Genomic DNA, 26,055 nt, shown 5'->3' with positions numbered 1-26,055 from the left:
GGAGGAAAGTTGAATCTGGAAGAAAAATACAGGATTACATTAAAGAGGAAAACAAGGAAGGAAAGAAGAAAAGGATGGGAAGAGGGGAAGAAAGAAGAAGAAGGGAGGCAGGCAAGAAACACACACTCCATAATTAAAGTAGAGATACAAGAGGTGTAATGAGGAAACCATGTTGGAACAGATGGTTTATGTGAGGCAGTTCTTTTCATATCATCTTCTGATGCGCCCCCACAGGAGCCGGTCGGCCAGGGTGTAAGGAGGCCAGCTGTTGGAAAGCTTTAAGCAAGGGAGTGCCGCAAGTATATTAATAAGATTGATTGGACAGTGAGACAGAGAAGAATGTGTTGAGAAACTAAGAAGTCCACTGAGGTGACCTGAACCCAAATGTATTTTTTGGTATGAGTTTGAAAATAAAATAAGAGGATGGATGCCTGTACTCTCACCAAGGAAGAGCCAGCAAAACGGGGTTACATATGGGATGGGTGATGCCTTTCCAGGAGAAGGAGCAGTCAAAGGCCTATGCAGTCAGAAAGATGGAGAATCTCATGCTGCATTTAAATCTGGTGATACTAGACTATATAGGAATATGGAAGATAAGACTTTGTTTCAAAAAATATATATATAGACATATATATATATAAATGTAAAGGCTTTGTGTCCAAGTTCTAAAGGAAAATGCAAATAAATTGAAATTATTCTTCTTACTTTTTTTTTTTTTTTTTTTTTGAGACAGAGTCTCACTGTGTTTGTTGTCCTTGGTAGAGTGCCATGGCATCACAACTCATAGCAACTTCAAACTCTTGGGCTTAAGTGATTCTCTTGCCTCAGCCTCCCAAGTAGCTGGGACTACAGGTGCCTGCCATAATGCCTAGCTATTTTTGGTTGCAGTTGTCATTGTTGTTTAACAGACCCAGGCCGACTCGAATCTGCCACCTTCGGTGTATGTGGCCAGCGCCCTATTCATTGAGCTACAGGTGCCAAGCTTGAATTGAAATTATTAACTTGAATATGTACAGTATAAATACGATGGCTAACTATCGCTAACCTAGTGCCAGCAGTGAGAATGAACACACAGCAGACCTGGGAATTACGTTCTTATTTACACCCTAGTTAGTTGCTTTCTTAAAATTCTCTAAACCCAGCCCCCGCCAAACTGCAACAAAAAAATAGCCGGGCGTTGTGGTGGGCGCCTGTAGTCCCAGCTGCTTGGAAGGCTGAGGCAAGAGAATGGCGTGAGCCCAAGAGTTAGAGGTTGTTGTGAGCCATGTGACGTCCTGGCCCTCTACCCGAGGGCGGTACAGTGAGACTCTGTCTCTACAAAAAAAAAATTCTCTAAACTGGAAAGCCCCTTTGCCAGGAACAGCAGTGGGGTGCTAAATTGAATTGAAAATCCCAGGACTGTGGCACATCTAAAAATGTCATATCCATAGTCCAGGGTTTGGCACTTCTGATGAAATTGCATTAACAGGGTAGTACTGTTAAATAGGCAGAGATTCTTAATGATGTGGCCTTTATTTGGTAAGAATAAAATTCCCAGTGGAAGACTTGGTATTGCTTTTTTGATTTAGTGACATATACCCCAAACCTCTATAAACAAGTTACCAGGTAATTCATGATGGATAGCTAAAAAAAGAAGAAGTCAACTGGAGTTTACTGCCATCGCCACCAAAAAATAAATAAATAACTGCAGAGGGTGCAAAAAATATGTACACACATTTTAAGAAAAAAACTGTATTAAAGTTGTAATACTCAATATATACCATAACAAAAGATGAATACAAGTCTTTGACTTTTGTAATTACAGGAGGTACTTAAATGGTTACCATCAGTGACCAGACACTTTGACACTTCCTTTTTTTTTTAGACATTCTCACTATGTCCCCTGGGTAGAGTGCCATGGCATCATCATAGCTCACAGCAACCTCCAACTCTTGGGCTCAAGAGATCCCCTTGCCTTGGTTTCCCAAGTCCAGGTCTCTTGTGTAAACCACCAAATCTATGACATTTTGTTATGGTAGTAGCCCTAGCAAAGTAACACAATATGCATGCATCTCAGCACAGATTATAAACAAAAGCTGAAGGTAACAGTAACTTAAAAAAATATTGATTAAAATACCCAAAGAAGGACCTAGAATGAACAACACTTCAGTAGCTTGCTCATCTAAACCCCATCTCTAAAAATATAGCCAGATGTTGTGGCAGGCGCCAATAGGCCCAGCTACCTGGGAGACTGAGGCAAGAGGATCACTTGAGCCCAAGAGTTTGAGGTTGCTATGAGCTGCAATGCCAGGGCCTCTATCCAGGGCAACTGAGTGAGACTCTGTCTCAAAAAAAAAAAAGATGATATCTGTAATTGGCAACTGTATAGGAATGTAGAATGGAACAGCCTTTCTGGAGACGTTTTTGTAGTAGGTAAAAATGTGTATACCCTTTGAAGTTGCAACATCACAACCAGGAAATGATTATCCATGTTGATAATCAGTTTTTGCACTGTTATGTGTAATAGCAAAAACTCAGAAGTTAACTAAAAGATTGTAAGTATGGAACTGTTTAAATAAAAAGTGGGCATTTCGATGTGCAATATGATGCATACATTAAGAATAATACCATGGAGTAACATCTGAAGACAAAAATATGCCATTATATGTCATGTGAAAACATCAACTGTGTCTATATGTTTGTACATTAATTAATAGCATTAAATTAACTCCTGTTAGTGATTGAAAGTTGTAACTACTTAAAGAGTTATTTTAGTGTGTCTTACAATTAATTAATACATCAACTGTTATTTTGTGGCTCACAGAATAATATTATATGTGTAATAATTATTATATGTGTAATTAGAACCCAATGCTTCTCAAACTAGTAAAAGACCAAGTTTTTGTTGCCACAAATTGTGTGTGTGTGTTTATGTTTTAGCATACTACCCATAGGCAAAAAATGGAATTTGTGTACAATAGTACATTTAATATTGCCTGTGGTTATCTGGTAGGATTGGGGCTATTTTTATTTTATTTCTAGTGATTTCCTACATTTTCCAAGTATTTAAGGAACCACAGAATATTTGTTGTAATGAGAAAATCTTTTAAAAGTCAGCTCTTTCAAAAAAAATCTTTATTTCTACGAAACTGCTGTCTAAAATATTAAAATCATCTTTTGTTCAAAAAAGTATTTTTACTTTGTTTCTCTGAGTGGATTTAATTTATGCATAAATTTGTATTTACACAAATTTACAGTTATATGTTTTCTTTTGTGTTTTTGTTTTGTTTGTTTGCGGTGGGGAACTGAGTCTCACCTTGTTGCCCTCAGTAGAGTGCTGTGACATCACAGCTCACAGCAACCTCCAGCTCTTGGGCTTAGGCGATTCTCTTGCCTCAGCCTCCCAAGTAGCTGGGACTACAGGCGCCCGCCACAATGCCCGGCTATTTTTGTTGCAGTTGCCACTGCTGTGGTAGCTGGCCGGGGCCGCGTTCGAACCTGTTACCCTCTGTATATGGGGCCAGTGCCCAACCTAGTGAGCCACAGGTGCTGCCCTGTTTTGTTTTGTTTTTTGAGACAGAGTCTCACTTTGTCACCCAGTGTGTCATAGCTCACAGCAACCTCAAACTTCTATGCTTAAGTGATCCTTTTGCCTCAGGCTCCCGAGTAGCTGGGACTTACAGGCACCCACCACAACGCCCAGCTATCTTTTAGAGACAGGGTCTTGATCTGGCTCAGGCTGGTCTCGAACTCATGAGCTCAAGCCTAGCCTCTCAGAGTGTGAGGATTACAGGCATGAGCCATCACGCCTGGCCCCAGTTATGTGTTTTCTAAGTAGTTACTTTCTACATAGTATTAGGTTAAATTTGCATGAGCTGTTAATAGCGTTGTTGTGTTTGATTATATCTTTTTCTTATATCTTTTCCTTTTAGGCTGGTGTTTGGAATGCTTTATCCTGCTTATTATTCATATAAAGCTGTGAAAACAAAAAACGTGAAGGAATATGTAAGTATAGTTTTATGAGTTATTCTAGTTTAATGTATAATTTATAGGTAAGGCTAGAAAAACTGTCATTTGTTTTTTTTAAACTGCTTGAGTAATGTTTTGGGATAAAATGTGATATCAGTGTGAAGTAGTGAAATTACTCTATTTAAACTAATTTTGAAGAAAGCCCCAAAGTGTAGTTTCAAAAATAGTTTACTGTCAAGTGGCATTTAATTAATGGTTCTAAGATGAGTAATCAGATAGCTCTTAATTTAGTCCTTAAGTTCAAATATCATGAGGAGTTGGAGAACTTCTTGTTTGACTTTTTGTGGGGGAAGGAGTTGTGAGGTTTTTTTGCCTTATCAATTTATAGGTACATTGAACATGAAAATATGTGCCTCTGGTCTCAAAGCCTTTTTCTTCTTTCATGGGTATTTCATCACTTTCTAATTGATTTAAATATGGAAAGACTTCATCACCGCTGACAATTAAAATCCTTAAATCATACTCTATTTGTGCCTGAGCAACAAAGAGACCTTGTCTCAAAAACTAAATAAACTATAACAAGAAATAGCTCTATTATGTGTAAATGAATGCTAAGAGAGTAAAAAAGATACTTAGGGTTTGGCTTAAGAACCATTATAAGATTAGACCATTCATAAACACTATGTAATTTTAACTTGGTCAATGTTAATTATTAAAGACTTAAAAACGTGAATTTGTCTGTTTTATTACCTTTATTGCTACTCAGATTTTTATTACTAGGTTCTTTTCTAAATTTGGGATTGATTCTGCTTCATAAATTAAAGATAGTTTAACCTGTGGAAGAGAATCCATTAACATTCAAACTCAAGTTTGGAAAACTAAAATTTGATATGTGTTGAAATATGTACATATATGTGTGTAGATATATATACTTAGCATATTGCTTTGCATAGTTTTTAGAGGATAGCACATTAACCAAGTTGGAATTATCTGTATATAGTCCACTGTCTGTATCTGTAATACTGTGACTCTGAAAACAGTATTTCTAACTATGCCTTTGAGAAGAATAAAGTGATAAGTAATTGAAGAGAAACTAGGGAAGGTGAGAGGCAGGTGGCTGGAGATGGTTTGATAATTACCTGATAATCAACTCTGCTTCACAAATAAAACAAGAACAAAAGCAAAATGTTCAGGCGCAGAAACAGGAGGGGCAGGCATCTGCCTTTGATGGGGAAATACAACTCTGAAAATCTCCCAGTAACTAAGTTGTCTGCCATCAAGGCTCCTAGAGAGACTAAGTGAAGATGTCATCTTGGCATAGTAATACATACATTTATATAGCTTCCTACCAATGTCAAAATACTTCTGCCTGTTGTTTCCGGTTGCTCCTGTAACAAATTATCATGCTCTTAGTGGCTTAAAATGACAGAAGTTTATTCTCTTATATTACAGTCCTGGAAGTCAAAAATCTAAAGTGATTTTTCTGAAGGCTGTAAGGGGAAATCTGTTTGCCTTTTCTAGCTTCTACAGGCTGTCCACATTCCTTGGTTTGTGGCTCTTCGTCTAGCTTCAAAGCTAGTAATACGAGGCTAAGACCTTTTCGTGCTGCCGTCTCTCTGCTTCTCTGCCTTTTCTGCCTCCCTCTTCCTCTTATAAAGACCATTGTAATTACATCAAGCTCACCTGATTAATTCAGGATAACTGCCCCCAGCTGATGAGCAAACAATTTCATCTACAACCTTATTTCTCTTTCCTGCAACCCTGCAGAGTATGCATGGAAATATTTCAATGTTACAGTCTCAGAGAAGTGACTTAACCTACTCAAAATATGTGGATTATAAAGGCAGGATTAGTACCAGATGGAAAATCTTCTGTTTCTAGTATTTTATTCTTTCTCTTCTACCATGCTACCTTTAAAAACTTAGGTAAAGATCCTAGCTTCATAAAAAAGTTGAAACAGCTTTCACAGCCAGCCAGTGCATGTGCATCTGTTTAATTCAAAGGTAGGCCTTCAGGGACCAGGAAGGGCAATGAGGCAGCTTAACCAGAAGTAGGATAGGACCCATAAGCATCCAAATCAACTGTGAACTAAGAGGTTAAAAATGAAACTAGAAGTTTTTGAAAATTCTAAACAATCTTGGCAGTCCTTTAAGTATTTCTGATCTAATTTACTCTGACAAAATTTTGAATATTATTTTCTTGCACCCACCTGTCAAAAGAGGCTGAGTCTCATCCAATTTAAACTTTGACTCAACAGCTTTGTCAGAACTCTGGCCTCATAAATATTTCCTGTATGGTAATCTTATATAAATTTGCTTTGTTTTATATATGGTACTATCTTAGTAAAATTAACCTTCTTAAATTACCCTGTTACATATTTTTAATGACATTTTATACTATTATGTTTTCTATTTGTATATATGTTTGTTTCCCCTACCAGAATAAGCCCCACAGGGAAGGGTTTTGTTGTTTTGTTGGTTGGTATATTCCCATACCTAGAAGAGTGCATAGTAAATAAGAGATACTCAATATTTTTTGAATAAATAAAATGATAAATAATAAAAAGGGTAATATACATACATCAGATATTAAATTGTGCTTAAGAGCATGTGCATTTCTTAATTGGATTCATCTAGCTTGCCAGCTTTGATTCTTCTGGGTTAGAGAGTATACATTCTAGTCTTAACACATCATAAAGCCCAGTTTCTTTCTGTATTTGGTTATGACCTAAATTCCACTGCTATCTACTTCAAAACTATTCTCAGAAAGCAAACATTTTCGGTTAATTTACTTCTTCCCACCCTAACTACTACCATTCCCCTTAAGCCTGCAAATGGTAGATTGCACCTGATAAAACAGATGCTGTGTTCAAATCAAAACAAATGGAAAGTACTGTGTATTTTGGCAACCTTCCTTTCTTCCTTTGCCTATTTAAAAACAGAGCTTTCCTAGGATATAATTTCCTGTATAGTGTGGCTGATATGGCCTACTTAAAGACTTCAGTATTACAGTAATTGAAATGTAAACTTACTGAAGAATTAGTATGGTTTTGCAAATTTTTTCAGACTCATTCCATCTCCTGACTTGAAAATAGAGTGTTTACTTCCAAGTCAAGTGTAATTGCTGCAGCTTTTCTAGGAAACCAGTGTTCTTGTTCAAAGAATGTTGGAGAAAGCTGCAATGAAAAGATTGGTTAACAGCACTTCAAAATCAAAATCACATTTGGTTCTAAAGATTTACTGTGCTCAGGAACAAAGAACAGGGAAAACTCTGACAGATTACTCTTTAAAAGGCCTAGAAATGGTCCTCGGTTGACTTTGTTTTTCAAAGTGACCTAATTTTTTTCTGAGTATCTAGGTGATACGAAAATGAACAAATATACCACATGCCAGTTCTCCAGAGCTTATTGATTAGTAAAATCTGAAGTGGTCTGCTAGCTTTAGGGTAGAAATAGGAGAAAAAACATACTAAAGAACTTTTCTTTATTCTCAAGAATTGTTCTCTAAGTATGTTTTGATGTTTTGGATTAAAAATATTCATCTGATTGAAAGGTTTTAATAATTTAGAAAGTTTAAAGATTAGCCTACGGATACAGATGAGGTTTTTACTGAAAATTAGTTTTGTTAGGCCACAGGCTTATTAGTTTATTCTCCATTATGATGTACTTTTAATTTAGTTTTTACTTTTATCAAAGCTGTACTTGATTATAATTTTAAAAGTCAATGAGTTCTGCAAGGTTTATTATGAAAAACAATAGTTCCCCACCTTTCCATCCCTACGTCTTAACTCTTTAGAGCAGTGGTTCTCAACCTTCCTAATGCCATGACCCTTTAATACAATTCCTCATGTTGTGGTGACTCCCAACCATTAAATTATTTTCATTGCTAATTCATAACTATAATTTTGCTACTGTTATGAATCATAATGTAAATATCTGATATGCAGGATGTATTTAGGCGACCCCTGTGAAAGGGTCTTTCGACCCCCAAAGGGGTCACGACCCACAGGTTGAGAACCGCTGCTTTAGAGGCAACTGCTTCCAGCTCCTTCATCTCAATGTTCTAGCATTGATTTCCATATTCTAAATAACACGCTTACTTTGCTATTTATTAATTGTTCAGGTGGACATCAAGAGTTGACTTCCTTCAACTCTTCCTTTCAACTGCTAAAGGTGATTAGCAGTTACCCCGTGCCACTATACCCATGCACATTACCCCCCTCCACAGCTGCACAGTATCATCACAGTGCAATTTGGATCAGCTCGTGATTCAATATTTATATTACTTAGACTAAGTTAGAAAGAAGCAATAGAACGTAGAAGGTAAAGAGCATCTGGAACCAGGTTGCTTATATTATTCCAGCCCTGCCCCTTACTAACTGTACCTTTGGGTAAGTTATTTGACCTTTCTGTGCCTCAGTTTTCTTAGTGGTAAGTAGTACTGAACTCCTCAGATGGTCATGAGGACTATATGAGTTCATGAACATAAAGCCTTTGAATCAGTACCTGACACTGAACAGCGCCTGTTACAGAATCCCTTTCATTATGTAAACTATCTGCAGCTGATCTCCCCACTGTCTTATCATGACTGATCCCTTCCCTGGTTTTTATCCATTGTTTTGTTGTTGTTGTTTTGATTTGTTTGGTATTCTCTGGTCTTGTTCCGTATTCATACCCCACCTCTGCCACTGCTGTGTACTTTTCTTTTCAGTTCATTTGTGTATGTTAGAGTCCTGGACTGGCTCCTCTCGTTTTGGATTCTCTGATGTCTTAATTACCTATCTTCCTCTTTCATATTTTACTGCCTCATTTTGATGAAATCCATCCTTCTTGAGATGGCCATACTGAGAGGTAAATTTTTTGAGATACTATGCTGAAAATCATTTTCTTCCAGAATTTTAAAGGTTTTTCTCCAGCGTCTTTAATTTTCCAGTGTTACTGTTGAGAAGCCTGAATCCATTCTTATTCTCACCTGTTTCTCCTCCCCACCCCCATTCAGGAAGTTGTGTGATATTTTCTAACCCCCTGTTGTTTTAAAATTTCATGATGATCAGGTGGCGCCTCTGGCTCAAAGGGGTAGGGCGCCGGCCCCATATACTGGAGATGGTGGGTTCAAACCCAGCCCCGGCCAAAAAAAAAAAAAAAAATTCAAGATGATGTGCTTTGGCATGAGTCACTTACATTGAGTTTTGCTAAACCCTCAGTACTCTTTTTTAATCTGCGAATCTTTTGTCCCTAACGTCTGGAAAATTTGGTTAAAATTATTTCTTTAAGGATATTCTCCACTCTGTTTTCACTGTTTGTTTTGTCTGGATGTCCTTTAATTCAGTTATAAGGCACTTGGTCTGGTTCTTTAATTTTCATGTCTTTTTCCTTCTCATTCTCATCTCTTTGAGTTTTTGCTCTACTTTCTCATAGAGTTTCTCATTTTATCTTCTAATCCTTCAGGTGCTCTTTTAATTTCTGCTCCTATTCTAAGAAATCTTTTTACTATGTGAACATTCCTTTGTCTATAGCATCGCATTCTTATTTTATGTTTCAAATTTCTTCTTCTGGGTGCAGCACACAACTACAGCAGAGATTTTACCTAATAAATGTAAACATTGTAATCTAATTATTTGTACCCTTATAGTAATCTGAAAAAAAAAATTCTTCTCTTTTTTATGAGAATATACCTGTAGTTTTTTGGACATGTTCTTTCTGTATAGTCTTCTTTTTTTTTTTTTTTTTGAGACAGAATCTCAAGCTGTCACCCTGGGTAGAGTGCCATGGCATCATAGCTCACAGCAGCCTCCAACTCAGGTTCAAGCGATTCTCTTGCCTCCAGTTTTCCTATTTTTTAGTAGAGATGGGGTCCTGCTTTTGTTCAGACTGGTCTTGAACTCGTGAGCTCAAGCAATCCACCCACCTCGGCCTCCCAGAGTGCTAGGATTACAGGTGTGAGCCACGTGCCTGGCTTTCTATATAGACTTTTCCTTTGAATTCTGTTTTTTATTTGTTTCAGCCTCAGTTTTTCATGAGTAACTTCCTCAAATATTGGATGATTCTTGAGTCTCTGCTCATATTTAAGTGTTACGTCAAAAGCTGGTTGGAGCTCTGTGTCCATGAATGGGCTTATGGAATGTGATCTTCGCTGCAGGGTGCTCTGGACCAGGGACGTCCAACTTTGGTCCACATGGGCCATGTGCTGATTTGGCGAGGACTTTTTTTGCTTATCTGTGGTGTCTGATAACAGGAAAATTATCCATGGACTTTTTTTATTTTGGTAATTAGCTTTCTTTGGTGTTTGTGTATTTAATGTGTGGCCCAAGAAAAGTCTTAGTCTTCCAAAGTGCAGCAGAGAAAAAAGATGGACACCTTTGGACTAGACCATTATGTTCTTAGGGCTTCCATAAAGATACACCACAAACTGTGGCTTAAAACAATAGGAATTTATTGTCTCAGAAGTTCTGGAGGCTAGATGTCCATAATCAAGATGTCAACAAGTCTATGCTCCCTCTGAAATCTGTTGAGGAGACTCCTTCCTTGCTGGTTCCTAGCTTCAGATGGTTGCCAGTACTTGCGTCTACCTCCACATCACACAGCGTTCTTCCTTTGTGTCCCCGTGCCTCTGTTTCCCGTGTGTGTCTTCTCTTCTTATTACAAATTACACCAGTCATATTGGATTAAGGGCCCACCCTGCTCCACTGTAACTTCATTTTAACTAGTTACATCATCAATGGCCCTATTTCCAAACAAGGTCACATTCTGAGATCCTGTAGTTTAGGACCCTGTGTTAATCTGCTTGTGTTGCCATTGAAAAATACCACAGACTAGGGGACTTAAGCAACAGAAACCATTTTCTCACAATTCTGGAGGCCGGCAGTCCAGATAAGGTGCCGTCAGGGTTGATTTCTGGTGAGGCCTCTCTCCTGCCTGGTAAGATGGCCTTTCCTCCCTTCCCCCCTTCATGAAAGGACCCCAGCCCTATGAGATTAGAGCCCCCATGCTTAGGACCTCACTTAACCGTAATTGCCTCTCAAAAGGTCCTTAACCCCAGAAGTTTGAGTTGTAGCTTCAACCTGAATTTTGGGGACACATAATTCAGTCCATAGCAAACTTCAACATACCTTTTTCGGGGATATCATTCAATCCCTAAGAGCCATTTGCTTGAAAAATTATCAATATCTCTATCTTTAGGCATTTTCTCTTGTGCCAGTCAGACTCTTGAAGACTCTTCCATTCCAAAAGGTACATAGTTCTCAGCACCCTAGTGGAAGAAGAAGGTTTGGGGGCTCTCAACATTCAGTTTGTAAACTTTTACTTAATCCCTATTAGCTACACTCTCAACTGTGTCAGAGGGTTACAAATCCAGAGGCCTTCAGACTCATACTGCACGGAGAATAACCATCAGGGTTCCCCTGGGCAAGGAGGGACATTGCCAGGCTGCTGGGGTAGGAGGGCCTCTGAGGGCCTCCCTGCTCCGTAAGCTGACATACAGCCATCCTTCCTAGTTTTTCCCCACTGCTAGCTTACTATTCCTTTTCTCAGGTCTCCCAAATCAGTTAGTATCACCTGTTCCTTTCCTGACTCTCCCCCCCAAAATTTTTTTTTAGAGACTGAATCTCACGCTATCACCCTGGGTAGAGTGCCGTGGTGTTATTGTAGTTCGCAGCAACCTCAAATTCCGGGGTTCAAGCAATCATCTTGCCTCAGCCTCCCGAGCAGCTGGGACTTGACCAATATGCCTGGCTAACTTTTTCTATTTTTAGTAGAGACAGGGTCTCACTCTTGCTCAGGCTGGTCTCAAACTCCTGAACTCAAGCAATCCGAGAGGGCTGGGATTACAGGCATGCACCACCATGCTGTGGCCCCTGGCTCCAATATTTTAATGCTATTTTTTTCTCTTCTGTATTCTTTTGGACGTATGCCTTTTATAATAAAAAATCACTTCACTGTTGTATACTATTGATTTGCAGAGGGATTAGAATTCAATGTATGTGTTCAATCTACTCTCTTTACCCAGATTTCCATATTGACTTTGTGAGTGGGATGTTATAGTTGAATTATTCTGTGATATCAAATAAGACTTATTATCTTTAACTTTTTTTTTTTAGAGACAGAGTCTTACTGTGTCACCCTTGGTAGAGTACTCATTAACATTTTTTTTTTAATTGTTCATATAGGAGATAGACTTAAAGCAATACATGTTGTCATATTTTTCAATCCTTGAAAATAATTTTAAAATTATAAATTTAAATAATTTTAAAATTCAATTTTAGCTAATGTACAAATACTTATATACCTTGTCTCAAGTTATAGCTGTTTGTAAATTGAGGTCTGATAAATAAAATCATTATTTAAATGTATATGGAATAATAGTTCACTACCCTTTAATGAATTAAACTTAAATTTAATTAAAGTAGGCTTGGAGCCTGTAGCTCAGTGAGTAGAGTGCTGACCACATACACCAAAGCTGGCAGGTTTGAGCCTACCCGGGCCTGCTAAACAACAATCACAACTGCAACCAAAAAACAGCCGAGCATTGTGATGGGCGCCTGTAGTCCCAGCTACTTGGGAGGCAGAGGCAAGAAAGTCCCTTAAGCCCAAGAATTTGAGGTTGCTGTGAGCTGTGACATTACAGCACTCTACCCAGGGTGAAATAGACTCTGTCTCAAAAAAATTAAAGTAAACTAGGTGATAATTATTCTTTATAAACCTAATTTTTGGTGTATCAGGCTTACTTATTTTAAGTATTATGTATAATATATAACTGCACTAGTGAAGTAACTGATACCAGCATAATCAAGTGACTTACACTCTTCCTTATGTTTTCTAAAAACAATTTCTTCTTGAAACCTTAGAATTATTACAGAGGATCCAACTTTAGGAAACAAGTGTTAAATCTGAATAAGATTATATAATTGGGAGTCTTAAAACAAAAGCCTCCACTCCACACCTATAGCACAGCAGTTACGGCGTCAGCCACATACACTGAAGCTGTCGGGTTTGAACCCAGCCCAGGCCAGCTGAAACAACAATGGCAACTGCAACAAAAAATAGCTGGGTGTTGTAGCAGGCGCCTGTGGTCCCAGCTGCTTGTGAGACTGAGGCAAGAGAATCGCCAAAACCCAAGAGTTTGAGGTTGCTGTGAGCCGTGATGCCCTGGCACTCTACCCAGGGCGACATAGTGAGACTCTGTCTCAAAAAAAAGCCTAACATAGTTCTTTCCAAAATTTTAGAATGTGAATTAAAGTAACCCTTGACCTTTATGAAGTAAATTGGAAGCATTTTCACAATTTTCACACTAAGATGTAGCTAGCCAACCAGATGTAGCTGCCTGTCCTTTTCTAGCTTCCAGTGAAAATGCTTTGGAAAACAAACACATAGGAAAAAAAATTCTCACAGTGACACTTAAGAGACTAAGTCAGGTTTTGCTAAAACCTAGGAAGAATTTTCCCAACTACAGTGCCAATGGAAATGGAATTTTAAAACAGAGACAGAAACAGTTATTTCCATTAAAGGAAATGTTGCTAAGAAGCAAATTGGAGAGAGGCCTAGCCACCTCCACCCTGATCCCAAAGTGATGGAACAGCTTAAAATCATAAAAGCTACATGAACCAAAAAGCCAGCTGCTACCACCCTCCTCATTGCAGGGAGAACTGCATTCAAAGGCAGCCAGTGTTTGCCTTCCCATTCTCTGTTCAGAAACCATAACCTCATTGCTTTGAAGAAAACCCCAGTAAGTTCAAACAGGAGGAATAATCCTTGAGTAGAAGAGAAACTACAAGTACAGTAATAAACTAAAATTCAAAATTTAAATAATACATACAACTTCTATTTTTCCAAAAGGAAGAAAAATGAAGCATTCAACTCACAAAGGAAGAAAAATATTAAAATTTTCAAACTTTAACAGATGTAGGATGAATAAAGCAAACATAAAGGCAAAAAAAAGTAAAAACAGAAAATCAGGGTAATTACTATATCTAAGCAGTGTTCCCTTGAGTAAGTTTTATAAAACAAACACTTGGAATAGCTAAGAAAGAATCAAAATGGAAGAATAGAAAAAGAATTATCAAAATGAGAATCAAGAAAAGAGTTTAGGCAAACAATGCTAAATTTAAGTGATAAAGAAACTACGGTTTTTATAATTTCAGAATAGAGTATTTCTATAATAACAATATTAGATTTACCTGTCCTTTTTTTTTTTTCCTTGCAGCTAAAGGTTATATTATGTGTATTTATGCGGTGAAATTTCACACAATACCGGGATCTGCCTTTGGAATGCTTAGACATGTACATCATCTTTCCATTATGTAATTTTAGAAATACAGTGCATTTCAACTACATCTGTAATAATCAGATTGTCAACCAGATTGCCATTGCACTGTGAAAGGCCCTCCTAAAAATATAAAAGCTAGAGCTAGTTTGAAAGTTTTAGCTAAATAAGAGAAATAAATCTTCCCCTAAAACCTCATGTAACTTTAAAAGCACTTGAGGCTGAGCACAGTGGCTCACACTTACACTTGGGAAGGTTGAGGCAGGAGGATTGCTGCAGTAACTTCCAAAGGTTTTCAATGGGTCACTTTCAATGAAGATCTAACATTTCAGTTTTATTATGTTACGTCCTTAAAAGACTGTCAAAATAATAAAATGAAATTATTGGTGCCAAATGAGGAGGTATCTGCCATTGACACTATGGCTGAACATAATTTCAGCTTACTAATCAAGGTTCCTCATTCTCCCTGTAGGCAGTAGATGTATTCTTAGGAGAATCTACTGGCATTTCCTTCTTGGGAAGGAGGTAATCTTACCGAGTTGTCCGTGTCCACATAGTTCTGGGCTCTTAGGATGGGTAGACAACAGGGACATTGCTCATGGAACTTTGGGATAGAAAAGACTACCAAGCTACCCTTCCCTGGATTCTTTGCCCAGAGCTTTTATTTGCTCAATTGATAATCATAAGCAATGTCTCTGACAGGTGGGCTAAAGGCCCAGTTCCTGTTTTTTGAGGATTTTGGTGTTCTTTTTAAATAGTGCTGTGCCTAAACAGTGGTGGGAAAATAGGGTACCTTTTGAGGGTTTCCATTCCACACATTACCTCACAACACCAAGTTTGTCTTACCTCTAAACCCAGGGCTCTCCTTTCATTATCTTCGCTGAGGGTACCACCTTCTTCTAGTTGATATGGTCAGAAGGTACACAGAGCAGCCTCTCAACTGTGGTGGTTCTCGGACTTTAATGTACATACAAATCCCTCTTTCAACTGTGGTGCTTCTCGGACCTTAATGTACATACGAATCCCTCTGTGATTTTGTTAAAATGCAGATTCTGATTTACTAGGTGTGGTCTGGGCTTGAGAGTTGGGATTCCAGCAGGCTCCCAGGTGATGCTAATGCTGCTGCTGGTCTACAGACCAGGGCATGAATAGCAGGGGGTTTGTGCATGCTTTCACTGTGGTTACACATCAAAACCACTTGTGGAGCTTGCCTTTTAAATAGCTGGCTACCCCTTCTCTGCACCTTGCGGTGATAGGGACTAGGAACCTGTATAATTGTTTGTAATTCCCACATGATTCTTACCCATAACCAAGTGGTATTTTAGTTAAGTAGTATTTTATGTATGTGGCACTGAGGTGGCCCTATGCCAAAGCCTTTCATCATATGGCAAGCTTTTTTTACAAAATAAGTTTTCATTTGTGGACAGGCACTAAATAATAAATAGTTTGTTTCAGCAACATCTTATATAAATTAACAACTTGGGATCAATTATGGAAAAATGTATTCTAACAAAATTAATGGTATAGGCTCAGCACCCATAGCTCACTGAGTAGGGCACCAGCCACATACACCGAAGCTGGTGAGTTCGAGCCCAGCCCGGGCCTGCTAAACAACGACCAACTACACCCAAAAAAATAACCAGGCGTTGTGGCGGGTGCCTATAGTCCCAGCTACTCGGAAGGCTGAGGCAAGAGAATGGCTTAAGCCCAACAGTTTGAGGTTGCTGTGAGCTGTGATGCCACAGCACTCTACCGAGGGCAACATAGTGAGACTCTGTCTCAAAAAAAAAAAAAATTATGTACATACAAAGTAGTAAGGATATTAATAGAGTCAGACTTCCTCCTGGTTTCCATGTTTTATGGCTGGCCCTAGACAAAATGTCTTTGTTAATGAAGTTTCCGTTTAGGGTCACCCACCCTTCCTGCACCTCCACTTTGTTCCTCTCACTCTGTCTGTACTCAGGCCGTCCTTCCTTATCTGAGGGCTCCATGCTCTTTTGCTTGCCTCTATCCTCCTCCGCTCACCCAAACGTGAACCTTCTTTCTGTGTGGTTGATTGCACATGCTTTTGGAGGGAAGTAATTTGATAACACAGGTTTGTTCTCAGTCATGACGGAGATTTATTCTTGCACATGCTATTGGAGAGAAGTAATTCGATAACACAGGTTTGTTCTGAGTCATGACAGGGATTTATTCCTCCTGGAATTTTTATTCTGTCAGTCTTTGCTTTCTCAGGAGGACCATGTGGTCCTAGTATTCTTGCCATTTGAATGCTTACTATATGTTAAAAACTTGCCAGCAAGACTAAAACAAAGCCACAGTGAAGAATGGGCTTTCTCATTTATTGCATTAGCCATAGCCTTGCCAGTCACCTGGAGAAGGAAGCAAATCTCTCAGTGGCCAGGGTAGCTCTTCTGGCAAGATGGAATTGGCGGCACCTGTGGCTCAGTCGGTAAGGCGCCGGCCCCATATACCGAGGGTGACCGGTTCAAACCTGGCCCCGGCCAAACTGCAACCAAAAAATAGCCGGGTGTTGTGGCGGGCGCCTGTAGTCCCAGCTACTCGGGAGGCTGAGGCAAGAGAATCGCTTAAGCCCAGGAGTTGGAGGTTGCTGTGAGCTGTGTGAGGCCCCTGCAGTCTACCAGAGCCGTAAAGTGAGACTGTCTCTACAAAAAAAAACAAAAGTAATTGGCTTTGTGAAGTGAGATGAGAAACACCCTTTGGGATTGCCTCAAAAAACAAATGTAAAAGGTGGACATTTGGAAACACCAAAGAAAGAACAAAGTAGGCTTACAATTCAGGATGGAAACTAATATAACCAATAGAATGGCCATTTAGTTGACTCCTCGCTGTCTGAATAGTCTCTTTTCCATACTAAAATCTTGAGAAATTCCTTGTGGTCCTGTTAAAAGGGAAGTGGGTCTCCTGCAAATGCTCATTATCCCAAATAAATCAATAGAACTTTAAATAAAATAAAAAGTTAAGTGTGAATTCTCAGGCAGTGTGGATAGAGACAGTTATTTTGGGACTGAGAAGTCATTCCTTCCTAAATTCTGTTCCTGGGATCAGTTCCCTTAAGCACTTCTTGCTTTTTGCAACTTCTTTTCAACACTTCTTTTTAATTAATTTCATCTAGTTTTTAAACATTTCTGTTATTTCCCTTTTCTCAAGTTTCTCAAATTCTGAGGTCAGGGAGGAGATATATGGGGCTTCTACGATTCATGAGCATGTAGAATAATGCGGTACTGTGGCAGAGGTATGCATTTCTATTGACAATCTTCCCCCATTTTTATTCTCTTTAACACAAGATACGTCTATATGTGAGGCTTTCTCCTTCAGAGCAATGGTGAGTATTTGGGCAGTGATAATTAGAAACTGCAGGTAAGCAATGTTGTTGCAAGTTCAGCATCCGACAGTGTGATTCCCAGTCATCTGAGAATGCGCAGTTAACTCACTCTCAAATGGCACAGTGGAGGAAGAAGTACCCCGAGGTTGAGGAAGCCAATTCAATCCTAACCTAACCTATTCACCCCCAACCTATGTGCCATCTTGAAAAAAAAAAGTGTTTTCAGCTACAGTTTGTTCACTTTGGATTTAACTTCAAGTAACTTATTTTCAACCATGCTTCTAACTTGGCGCAGCTCTGAGAAAATAATCCCATAACCAGGCCATCTGGATTAGATAAAAGAGGGAGTTTTTCTATTTGATTTCTCACATTTTGTTCCTCTTTGTTTTTAATGGGGGAAGAATCATTATGAAGTAACTGAATTATTGCCTAATGTTAATGAAACAGGAGAAATCTTTTCAATTATATACTGTTTTTAAGTTTTGTTTTTTTTTTTTTTTTTTTTAATTTGGCCGGAGCTGGGTTTGAACCCGCCACCTCCGGCATATGGGACCGGCGCCCTACCCGCTGAGCCACAGGTGCCGCCCTATATACTGTTTTTAAAGAAGTCTATATGTATGAGAGGCTCTTTCTGTTGTCTCTGAAATGTGGTGTAGAAGAAATGTTTTGGGTGAATTGACTCAAGTGGATAACTAGTAATGGTCAGAAACTAAAGTTCTCTTTGGGTGGTCTGAGCTTCAGCAGTGTTTATTTCTTTTTAGACTCAGCAAAGTTTTTTCTTTTTTTTCCTAGTGAAATACATTTTAGCGTGCTATGCTCTGGATTCCCTTTGTGTGGTTATAATTGAAATCATTAGGCATATGTAATTTTTCATTTTTTCTAAAAGACCAATATTATCAGCTTTATGGTTCAAAGAATCTGTGATGAAGTGAAGTTGGAAAGTTGTTTAATCTCTGGTAAGTTTGAAAACAACTTTAACAAAATAGACCATTTTGTGTGCAATTAACTGCTGCTAGAAGTTCAGAGTTACTTGTTGGAATCGTGTATCAATCCTGGCTTTAAAATTTAAAATAGTTCAGTGCAAGCTGCCCACTGTGTTTGCTTTAGGCACAGGGTGTGCTGAGTGCTGGGGATATGAAGGGTTAGACGATTTCTGTCTCTGTTGGTTGTAAGGGTCAAAGAGCAGAGGCAAGTGTCCCATAATCCAGCCACACAGTCTACAAAGGACAAGTACAATGCACAGAGTTTATATGTGACCTCTGGAAAGGGTAGGGGTAATTAGAGAAAGAAGGCTTTCCTTTGGAAGTGAGGAAATTTCATTCACACAAGGCAGTGAATAATATATAGTATATAATCTAATATGTAATCAATGGTAATATGTTGAATTAGACTTTGTACTGCCAATCATCTATTCTTATCCTTTTTATATGTCTTCTTATTGCTCGACATCAAAGTTTATGACTATTTCATATCAAAGGCTTTGTTTATAGTAGACCCTAAGTAATATTTATCAAATTAACATATCACATTAATTTCTCTTTTTATCGGGCAAGTATAAATCAGTACAGTTGTATCATTTCACATACTATCGTTACTACTATATCACACTGGTCATAGCGTAACAGGAGTTATATATTAGTAAAAATAGATTTTAATTAATATACCATTACAACTATTATTCATGACTTTCATAAATCCACAGCAGCATGCCTCCCACCTAGGCATGATATTCCCCTGTCTACTCGGAGCCTGTGTGTTGCTCTCAGCATCAGTGATGGAAATCAGGAGGGTTGTTATCTTAACAATTGCAGCTGAATTTTTATTTTATTTGTTTATCCTGGGATCTAAATCACTTTCATAAAAATTTTACATAAGAAATAAATCATAAAAACTTGTTGACAAATGTTAAAAGATCATGAATTGAAGCTAACTTTTCTTTTGGCATTAGGGTAAGTAAATGGCATACCTTTCAAATAGAGCATGGTCTTCTTGATAGTAAATTTAGCCCATGGGTATGTTCATTTTGCAGTATTCACTCAGGCTTTAAATATCCTCTAATTCCTTTGAGAGGGTAAAGCTAAGAACTCCATCACATGACTGTCTGGATTTCTGAAATGCTAAGGCTTTATAAAAGCCTTACGGATTTTGAGTAATAATAAAGCAAGTGCTGGCTTGTTAAGTAGGATAATCTGATCCATGCCCTGTGTAAACCAGACTGCAATTTTAGATTCTGTGGTTTTATTTCACAGATGATTCCATATCCTTCAAAAGAACTTGCCTAAGGGTGAGTATGTTTCCTTGGGAAATAAATTCTTTTTGATACTTAAATGATTTTTAGATTGCATTTGAGGATTCGTAAAATAAAAATTCTTACTTATACATTTTTTATTTTAAATTAAAATATTCATCACATTTCTCTACCCACAAAAAATATGGTATGTAAGATGCTCCAAAATTGAAAAATGATTGCCATTTCATTATGACCACTTTCAATAGAAGTTTATTACTGAATAATTAGAAAAAATAGAAATTACAGTCTTGCTTGTTAAATTAATCCAGTTCATTAATTCTTTTAATAAATGTTTTTGAGCATCTGTTTTTGTGCTAGGAACTATACTAGGCATAGGTATACTCTTAGGAAAGAAAACAAAATCAGCAAAATAGAACACCAGATGACTTTTTTTATATAGTCATCACACTCACGTTTATGCACTTTTTCTTTGCACTTCATTATTAGCCTCCCACTCAGAATATATTTACTTGCAACTTCATGCCGGTTTCTAGTAAGCTTATTTATTTGATTTCTTGGCCTGGTGAAAGTAGAAGAGGCTTGCTGCTGAAGATTTATATACTGACGGTACTAATGATAGCTAATAAATTTACACGGTGAGAAGCCACATTTGCCAAGGGATTATAATAATTTACAATGGTATTCCTCTGGCTCTGCCCCAGTCTGCTGCATAAGAACACCAATCTTTCCTACCCTTCACTTTCTTCTAAAATACTGCCCTGAGAGTATCTCAATCAGGGTTTCTTAATATGGTACCCCTCTTCTCCATTTCCTGATCAGGGCAGCAGCCATGCCACGGATGGCAGTTGATAACACTATGCCAGTGCTCTCCTAATGCTAGAACCATTGCTTCTGTGGCCTTGCTCTCTTAGTCCCCACATGGACAGGAATGTAACCTCTCATATTCCAGTTACATATGGAACTATGTAACAGCATAGTCCATTCCAGTGGACTATGCTGCTGAAATCACAGTATGCAACAGTAAGGCAGTGCCAGAAGAACATAACAGTTCTTTTCTTTCGCATAACAGTCAGGCTAGGTGTTCGTTTCAACAAGAAGTTCTCCTCATGCAACTGATTGTTCAAAACTCAGACTCTATCTATAGCACATAGCTCCTAAGGCTGCTCTGCTCTGTGCCATCCCAACCAGCAGGAAGGGAGGAGCAGACACACCCACTTTTCTAAAGCCTGCCTGTGTTCTCCTGGTGACAACTAAACACTGCCTTACCTACCTGCAAGGGAGGCTGAGGAGCACAGGCCCTGCTGGGCCGCTTCCCCGACTGTCATCATGCCTTTGTAGGGACAGCAGTATGTTGCCGCCATACCTGTTGTTTCATTGTCCTAGACATAGACCTTTCACTGTAGCCCTTGCTCTGATACCCAGAGCAGGTGAGGGTGCTGTTCCAGCTCTGTTCCAGCTCTTCCCTAGGCAGCTACTTTTCCCATCCTCAAAAACAACTTTTGTAAACTTTTATTGCCCCTCTCAGATGTATTCCCCCTCCCATCCATGCCCATCCTAACATCTGGCACGCCTCCTACTGCAGTGGCAGGAGAGAGCCTCACCTGTGAACCCTTCCACTCTCTTCCCAATGCAGCCGCTTGTTTCTTCCCTGTCTTCCATCCCAGAGGAAGATGTGTGCCTGCTTCTTTCTTCAGCCCTCTCTTCCTTCCCTCTACGTTTCTATTCTTATTCTTGTGTGTATCATCCAGGATCTTGTTCCATTAAGTATTCCTGCTTTCTCATAATTTGGATCTCATTATATCTCCAGTAAAACGTTAAATCCTTGAGAACATAAACATGCTTTCAATCTGCCTCATGCTATTTCTTTTTATTCCTCTTTACTAAAAAACAAAAAAAAACACTGGATTACTTAAAAGATCAGTTTATATTTATCCATCATGTTTTTATCTCTTATCTCCTTTCTAGCCTTTTGCAGTCCTTATGAAAAGGAGCACACTAAGCAGCCCTATATTCATTCAACTCATCAGCAGGCATTTATTGAGCACCTTTTGTGCTAAGCACAGGGATTCGTCAGTGAGCATCTTTGTCCTCTTGAGGTTTGCATTTTAGTAGGGAAAGGCAGAAAAAATGTAAATATTTGTTAGATGTGTCTATGATATATGATGTCCACTAAAGAGAAAAATAAAGCAGTATCAGAGAGTTGGTATTCTAAACGAGGTGGTCACGAAAGGCCTCTCTGATAGGAAATATTTGAGCAGAAATCTGAAGCAAATGAGAAAGCTGTTCATGTGGAAAGTGGGGGAAGAGCATTTCAGACGAGGAAATGGCTTGTAAAAGGCCTGAGGTAGGAGTATATGGGCACATACAAAGGACAGGAAAAGGGCAGATATGGCTGGACTGGAATGGGGAAGAAGGGTGCAGTCACTGGTGAGGCCAGAGCATTGCAGGGCCAGATACATAGAGCCTTTTAGGTTCTAGTAAGGATGTTGATGGGGTGCCATCAGAGGGATTTGAGCAGAGGAATAAGACCTCACGGTTACATGCTGAATAGACTCAGAAAAAACAGAGCAATAGGTTAGGTTGCTATCACAATAATCCAGACAGGAGGTGATGGTCATCTGGTTGGGGGCTGTCCACAGAAGTGATACTTCAATTCTGGGTATGTCTTGTTAATTGAAGAAATAATGAGGCTCATAATTGAAAAGGAGAGATTTATTTCTCATAAAGGGTTGGAACCTGTGGGTGGTCATTCCAACCGGCTGGAAAGCCTCTGAACCCCCACCTGACACCAGGAATAGGAGCCTTGAGACAGGGACAACAGAAATAAGAATTCATACTGAACAGGATGGCCAAACATACATATTTAACAAGCTATCGGAAAAACCATGAATATTTATGAAAGGAGAAAAGCGTGCCTGCACAATTGGGCTTTTCACCCCTTTATGGGGTGCATGTTCAGAAATAGACGCCCTCTGAGGTCAAACAGGTGAAACAAGGACTTGAAACCCCTCTCTGCGCATGCTCTGTAGACTGGTTACAGCCGCTTCCTGGTTGGTGTGTCTGAGCTGGAGAGAAGCTGGTCTGGATCACTGAGCTTGGTTTCTGTTGCTCTTAGGGAAAAGGCCTCATGGCGGTTAGAAAGGGAGGAGGAGACAACAGGCATGGCTGGGGACTCATTTTTCAGGTTTTTCTGGAGGTCCCCTTGGCTAAGGGGAGGAGACACCTTAGGATTTTATATTAGTTCACAGTTCGTTTTTTAGAGACAGAGTCTCACTTTATTGCCCTCAGTAGAGTGCTGTGGCATCACAGCTCACAGCAACCTCCAACTCCTGGGCTTAGGTGATTCTCTTGCCTCAGCTGCCCGAGTAGCTGGGACTACTAGGCACCCACCATAACGCCCGGCTATTTGTTGTTGTTGTTACTGTTACTGTTGTTGCAGTTTGGCCTGGGCTGGGTTCGAACATAGCACCCCCCATATATGAGGCCGGCACCCTACCCACTGAGCCACAGGCGGCTACCCTAGTTCACCGTTTTAGAGAGCTAACAGGATGAGTTAGTGCTGTGACCTTCTACTTGCCCCTCCAATGGAGTTTCCCCTCCATTTTCCTCACTTCCCTGCTTGGGCTATCAGCCTAGACCATCACTGGCCTCCCTTTGGGTTTGCCAAGAGATCAGAAAATGGCAGGAACATGAGGGGAGAGTATTTGCTCTCCAGCTCCCTGCCTACTACCACTGGTTGACTGTGACTGTCTACATGAGGCTTAGCTCTCTACTGTGGTTACCTTTCTGGACTTCAGGAAATCTTTTCCTCCACTGCCTCCTCAACCAGCCATAACACCAGTTCCTGCTGCTGCTAGCTCAGGGGTGCACCACTGTACCACTATCCTTAATTGTTTTTTCTTAATGTTGCCCACAGGAACAGGTTTATAAATACTGTTTTTAGTAACCTTTCTTCAAAATGTTAGGGTATTATATAAGGAGCTAGGGTATTTAAAGTAGAAAGAACAGCAGAACTTTGTTTGTTTTTTGTTTTTAGGAGACTAATCTAGCTATCTTGCCCAGGCTGGCCTTGAACTCCTAGGCTGAAACAATCCTCCCACCTCAGCCACCTGAGTAGCTGGGCTTACAAGTGTGCCCAGCACAACATTTTTTTATTACAGTCATATGCTTGTTTTTCTGCCTGGGAAAATACTAAGTCCTTGAGGATAGAGCTTTCATATTCATTTTTCTATTCCCATGACATGAAGTAGGTAGGGTTTCTATACAGCTGTATCAATGAGTGGTTTTCTTGTTTCTTGTTTTTTGTTTTTTGAGACAGAGTCTCATTTTGTTGCCTTCAATAGAGTGGCATAGCATCATAGCATCACAGCTCACAGCAACCTCAAACTCTTGGGCTCAGGCGGCACCTGTGGCTCAGTCGGTAAGGTGCTGGCCCCATATACCAAGGGTGGCGGGTTCAAACCCGGCCCTGGCTGAACTGCAACCAAAAAATAGCTGGGCGTTGTGGCGGGCGCCTGTAGTCCCAGCTACTCGGGAGGCTGAGGCAAGAGAATCGCTTAAGCCCAGGAGTTGGAGGTTGCTGTGAGCTGTGTGATGCCATGGCACTCTACCGAGGGCCATAAAGTGAGACTCTGTCTCTACAAAAAAAAAAAAACGAACAAACTCTTGGGCTCAAGCTATTCTCTTGCCTCAGCCTCCCAAGTGGCTGAACTATAGGCACCCACCACAACACCCGGCTATTTGTAGAGATAGATGAGGTCTCGCTCTGGCTCAGGGTGGTCTCGAACCTGTGAGCTCAGGCGATCCACCCTCCTCGGCCTCCCAGAGTAGGAGGAATATAGGCATGAGCCACCACCACTCATAAAAATGAGTGTTTTTTTTTGTTTTGTTTTGTAGAGACAGAGTTTCACTGTACCGCCCTCAGGTAGAGTGCCTTGAGGTCACGTGGCTCACAGCAACCTCTAACACTTGGGCTTACGCAATTTTCTTGCCTTAACCTCCCAAGCAGCTGGGACTACAGGTGCCCGCCACAACGCCAGGCTATTTTTTGTTGCAGTTTGGCCGGGGCTGGGTTTGAACCCGCCACCCTCAGTGTATGGGGCCGGCGCCCTACTCACTGAGCCACAGGTGCTGCCCAAAAAATGAGTGTTATTTTTAATGATGCTACTTGAGTCTTAAAGAGTTGAGTAAATTATGTTTGATGTGAAATATTAAAGAGAGTGTGTGTGTCCTGATCTTAGTGCTTAAAGGTATAATCTTCACCTTATAGCATAATTCAGTTTGGGATCATTCAGATAATTCAGTCTGGGATCAAGGAGACATCTTTCTTCTTTCTTTCTCAGTTTTTTATGGTTATCAACCAAGCTATACAGAAGGAAATTCCTATCTGCTGTGTGAGCCTCCTGTAATTCTGAAAATGAACTGTCATGTGGGTTGAAAATGTTTACCACTGGGATTGGGGTTTATAGAGTACATATGGTCAAGGGCACTTTTAAGGAAAAGTTGGGTACAACTTACTCAGTAGCCATTGTTCTCAGACAGATATCTAAACAATAGTATGTTGATTTTACCAATTGTTTCTGACCTGGAAAGAAATATTATTTCTTCCCACTCTGCTAAGAGCATAAATTGTATCAATATAGATCATACTTGTGTAACCATTTTTCCTTTAACTTAAAGGTCAATTGTGATTTTTTAAAGGCACCTGTTAGATTACTGGCATATATTTGTATAACATTTTAAAAGCAGTTATTTCTATTTGGTTATATATGTTCATAAGATGAGCAATGTGACTGTTTTCCCTCCAGTTGTTTTTTTTTGGGGATTTTTTTTGTTTTGTTTTTTGAGACAGAGTCTCACTTTGTGGCCCTTGGTAGAGTGCAATGGCGTCACAGCTCACAGCAACCTCACACTCTTGGGCTTAAGCAATTCTCTTGCCTCAACCTCCCAAGTAGCTGAGACCACAGGCGGCTGCCACAACACCCAGCTTTTTTTTTTGTTGTGGTTGTCATTGTTGTTTAGCAGGCGTGAGCCAGGTTTGAACCTGCTAGCCGAGGTGTATGTGGCCAGCTCCCTAACCACTGAATTACGGGGTCGACAAGCCTCCTACCATATTTTTGGTGTTAATGTTGCATTTTGTTGTCAGTGTTTTCAAGTGATCCAAAGAGTAATTTCTTTATCTTTACATGTGTTTAATTTTTTTTTTTACCTTGATGTCTTTGTGTTATTTTCTTTGGGCAAAACCTTAGGCTAAG

General features: G+C 39.6%; 1 protein-coding gene across 1 annotated transcript in view; it reads left to right on the top strand.

The window, feature by feature from the left end:
- The window catches only part of REEP3 (receptor accessory protein 3), a 118,772-nt gene that overhangs the window by 57,834 nt on the left and 34,883 nt on the right, over positions 1-26,055 (top strand). The window contains exon 2 of the mRNA XM_053582224.1: positions 3,912-3,984. Coding sequence (XP_053438199.1) covers positions 3,912-3,984 — 73 coding nt within the window. The remainder of the gene's footprint in view (positions 1-3,911; positions 3,985-26,055) is intronic.

Source organism: Nycticebus coucang, chromosome 3 (assembly GCF_027406575.1).
Source record: "Nycticebus coucang isolate mNycCou1 chromosome 3, mNycCou1.pri, whole genome shotgun sequence".
NCBI classification, from domain to species: domain Eukaryota; kingdom Metazoa; phylum Chordata; class Mammalia; order Primates; family Lorisidae; genus Nycticebus; species Nycticebus coucang.
The sequence above is the reverse complement of the archived record's forward strand: the minus strand, read 5'-3'. Positions and strand labels throughout refer to the sequence as shown.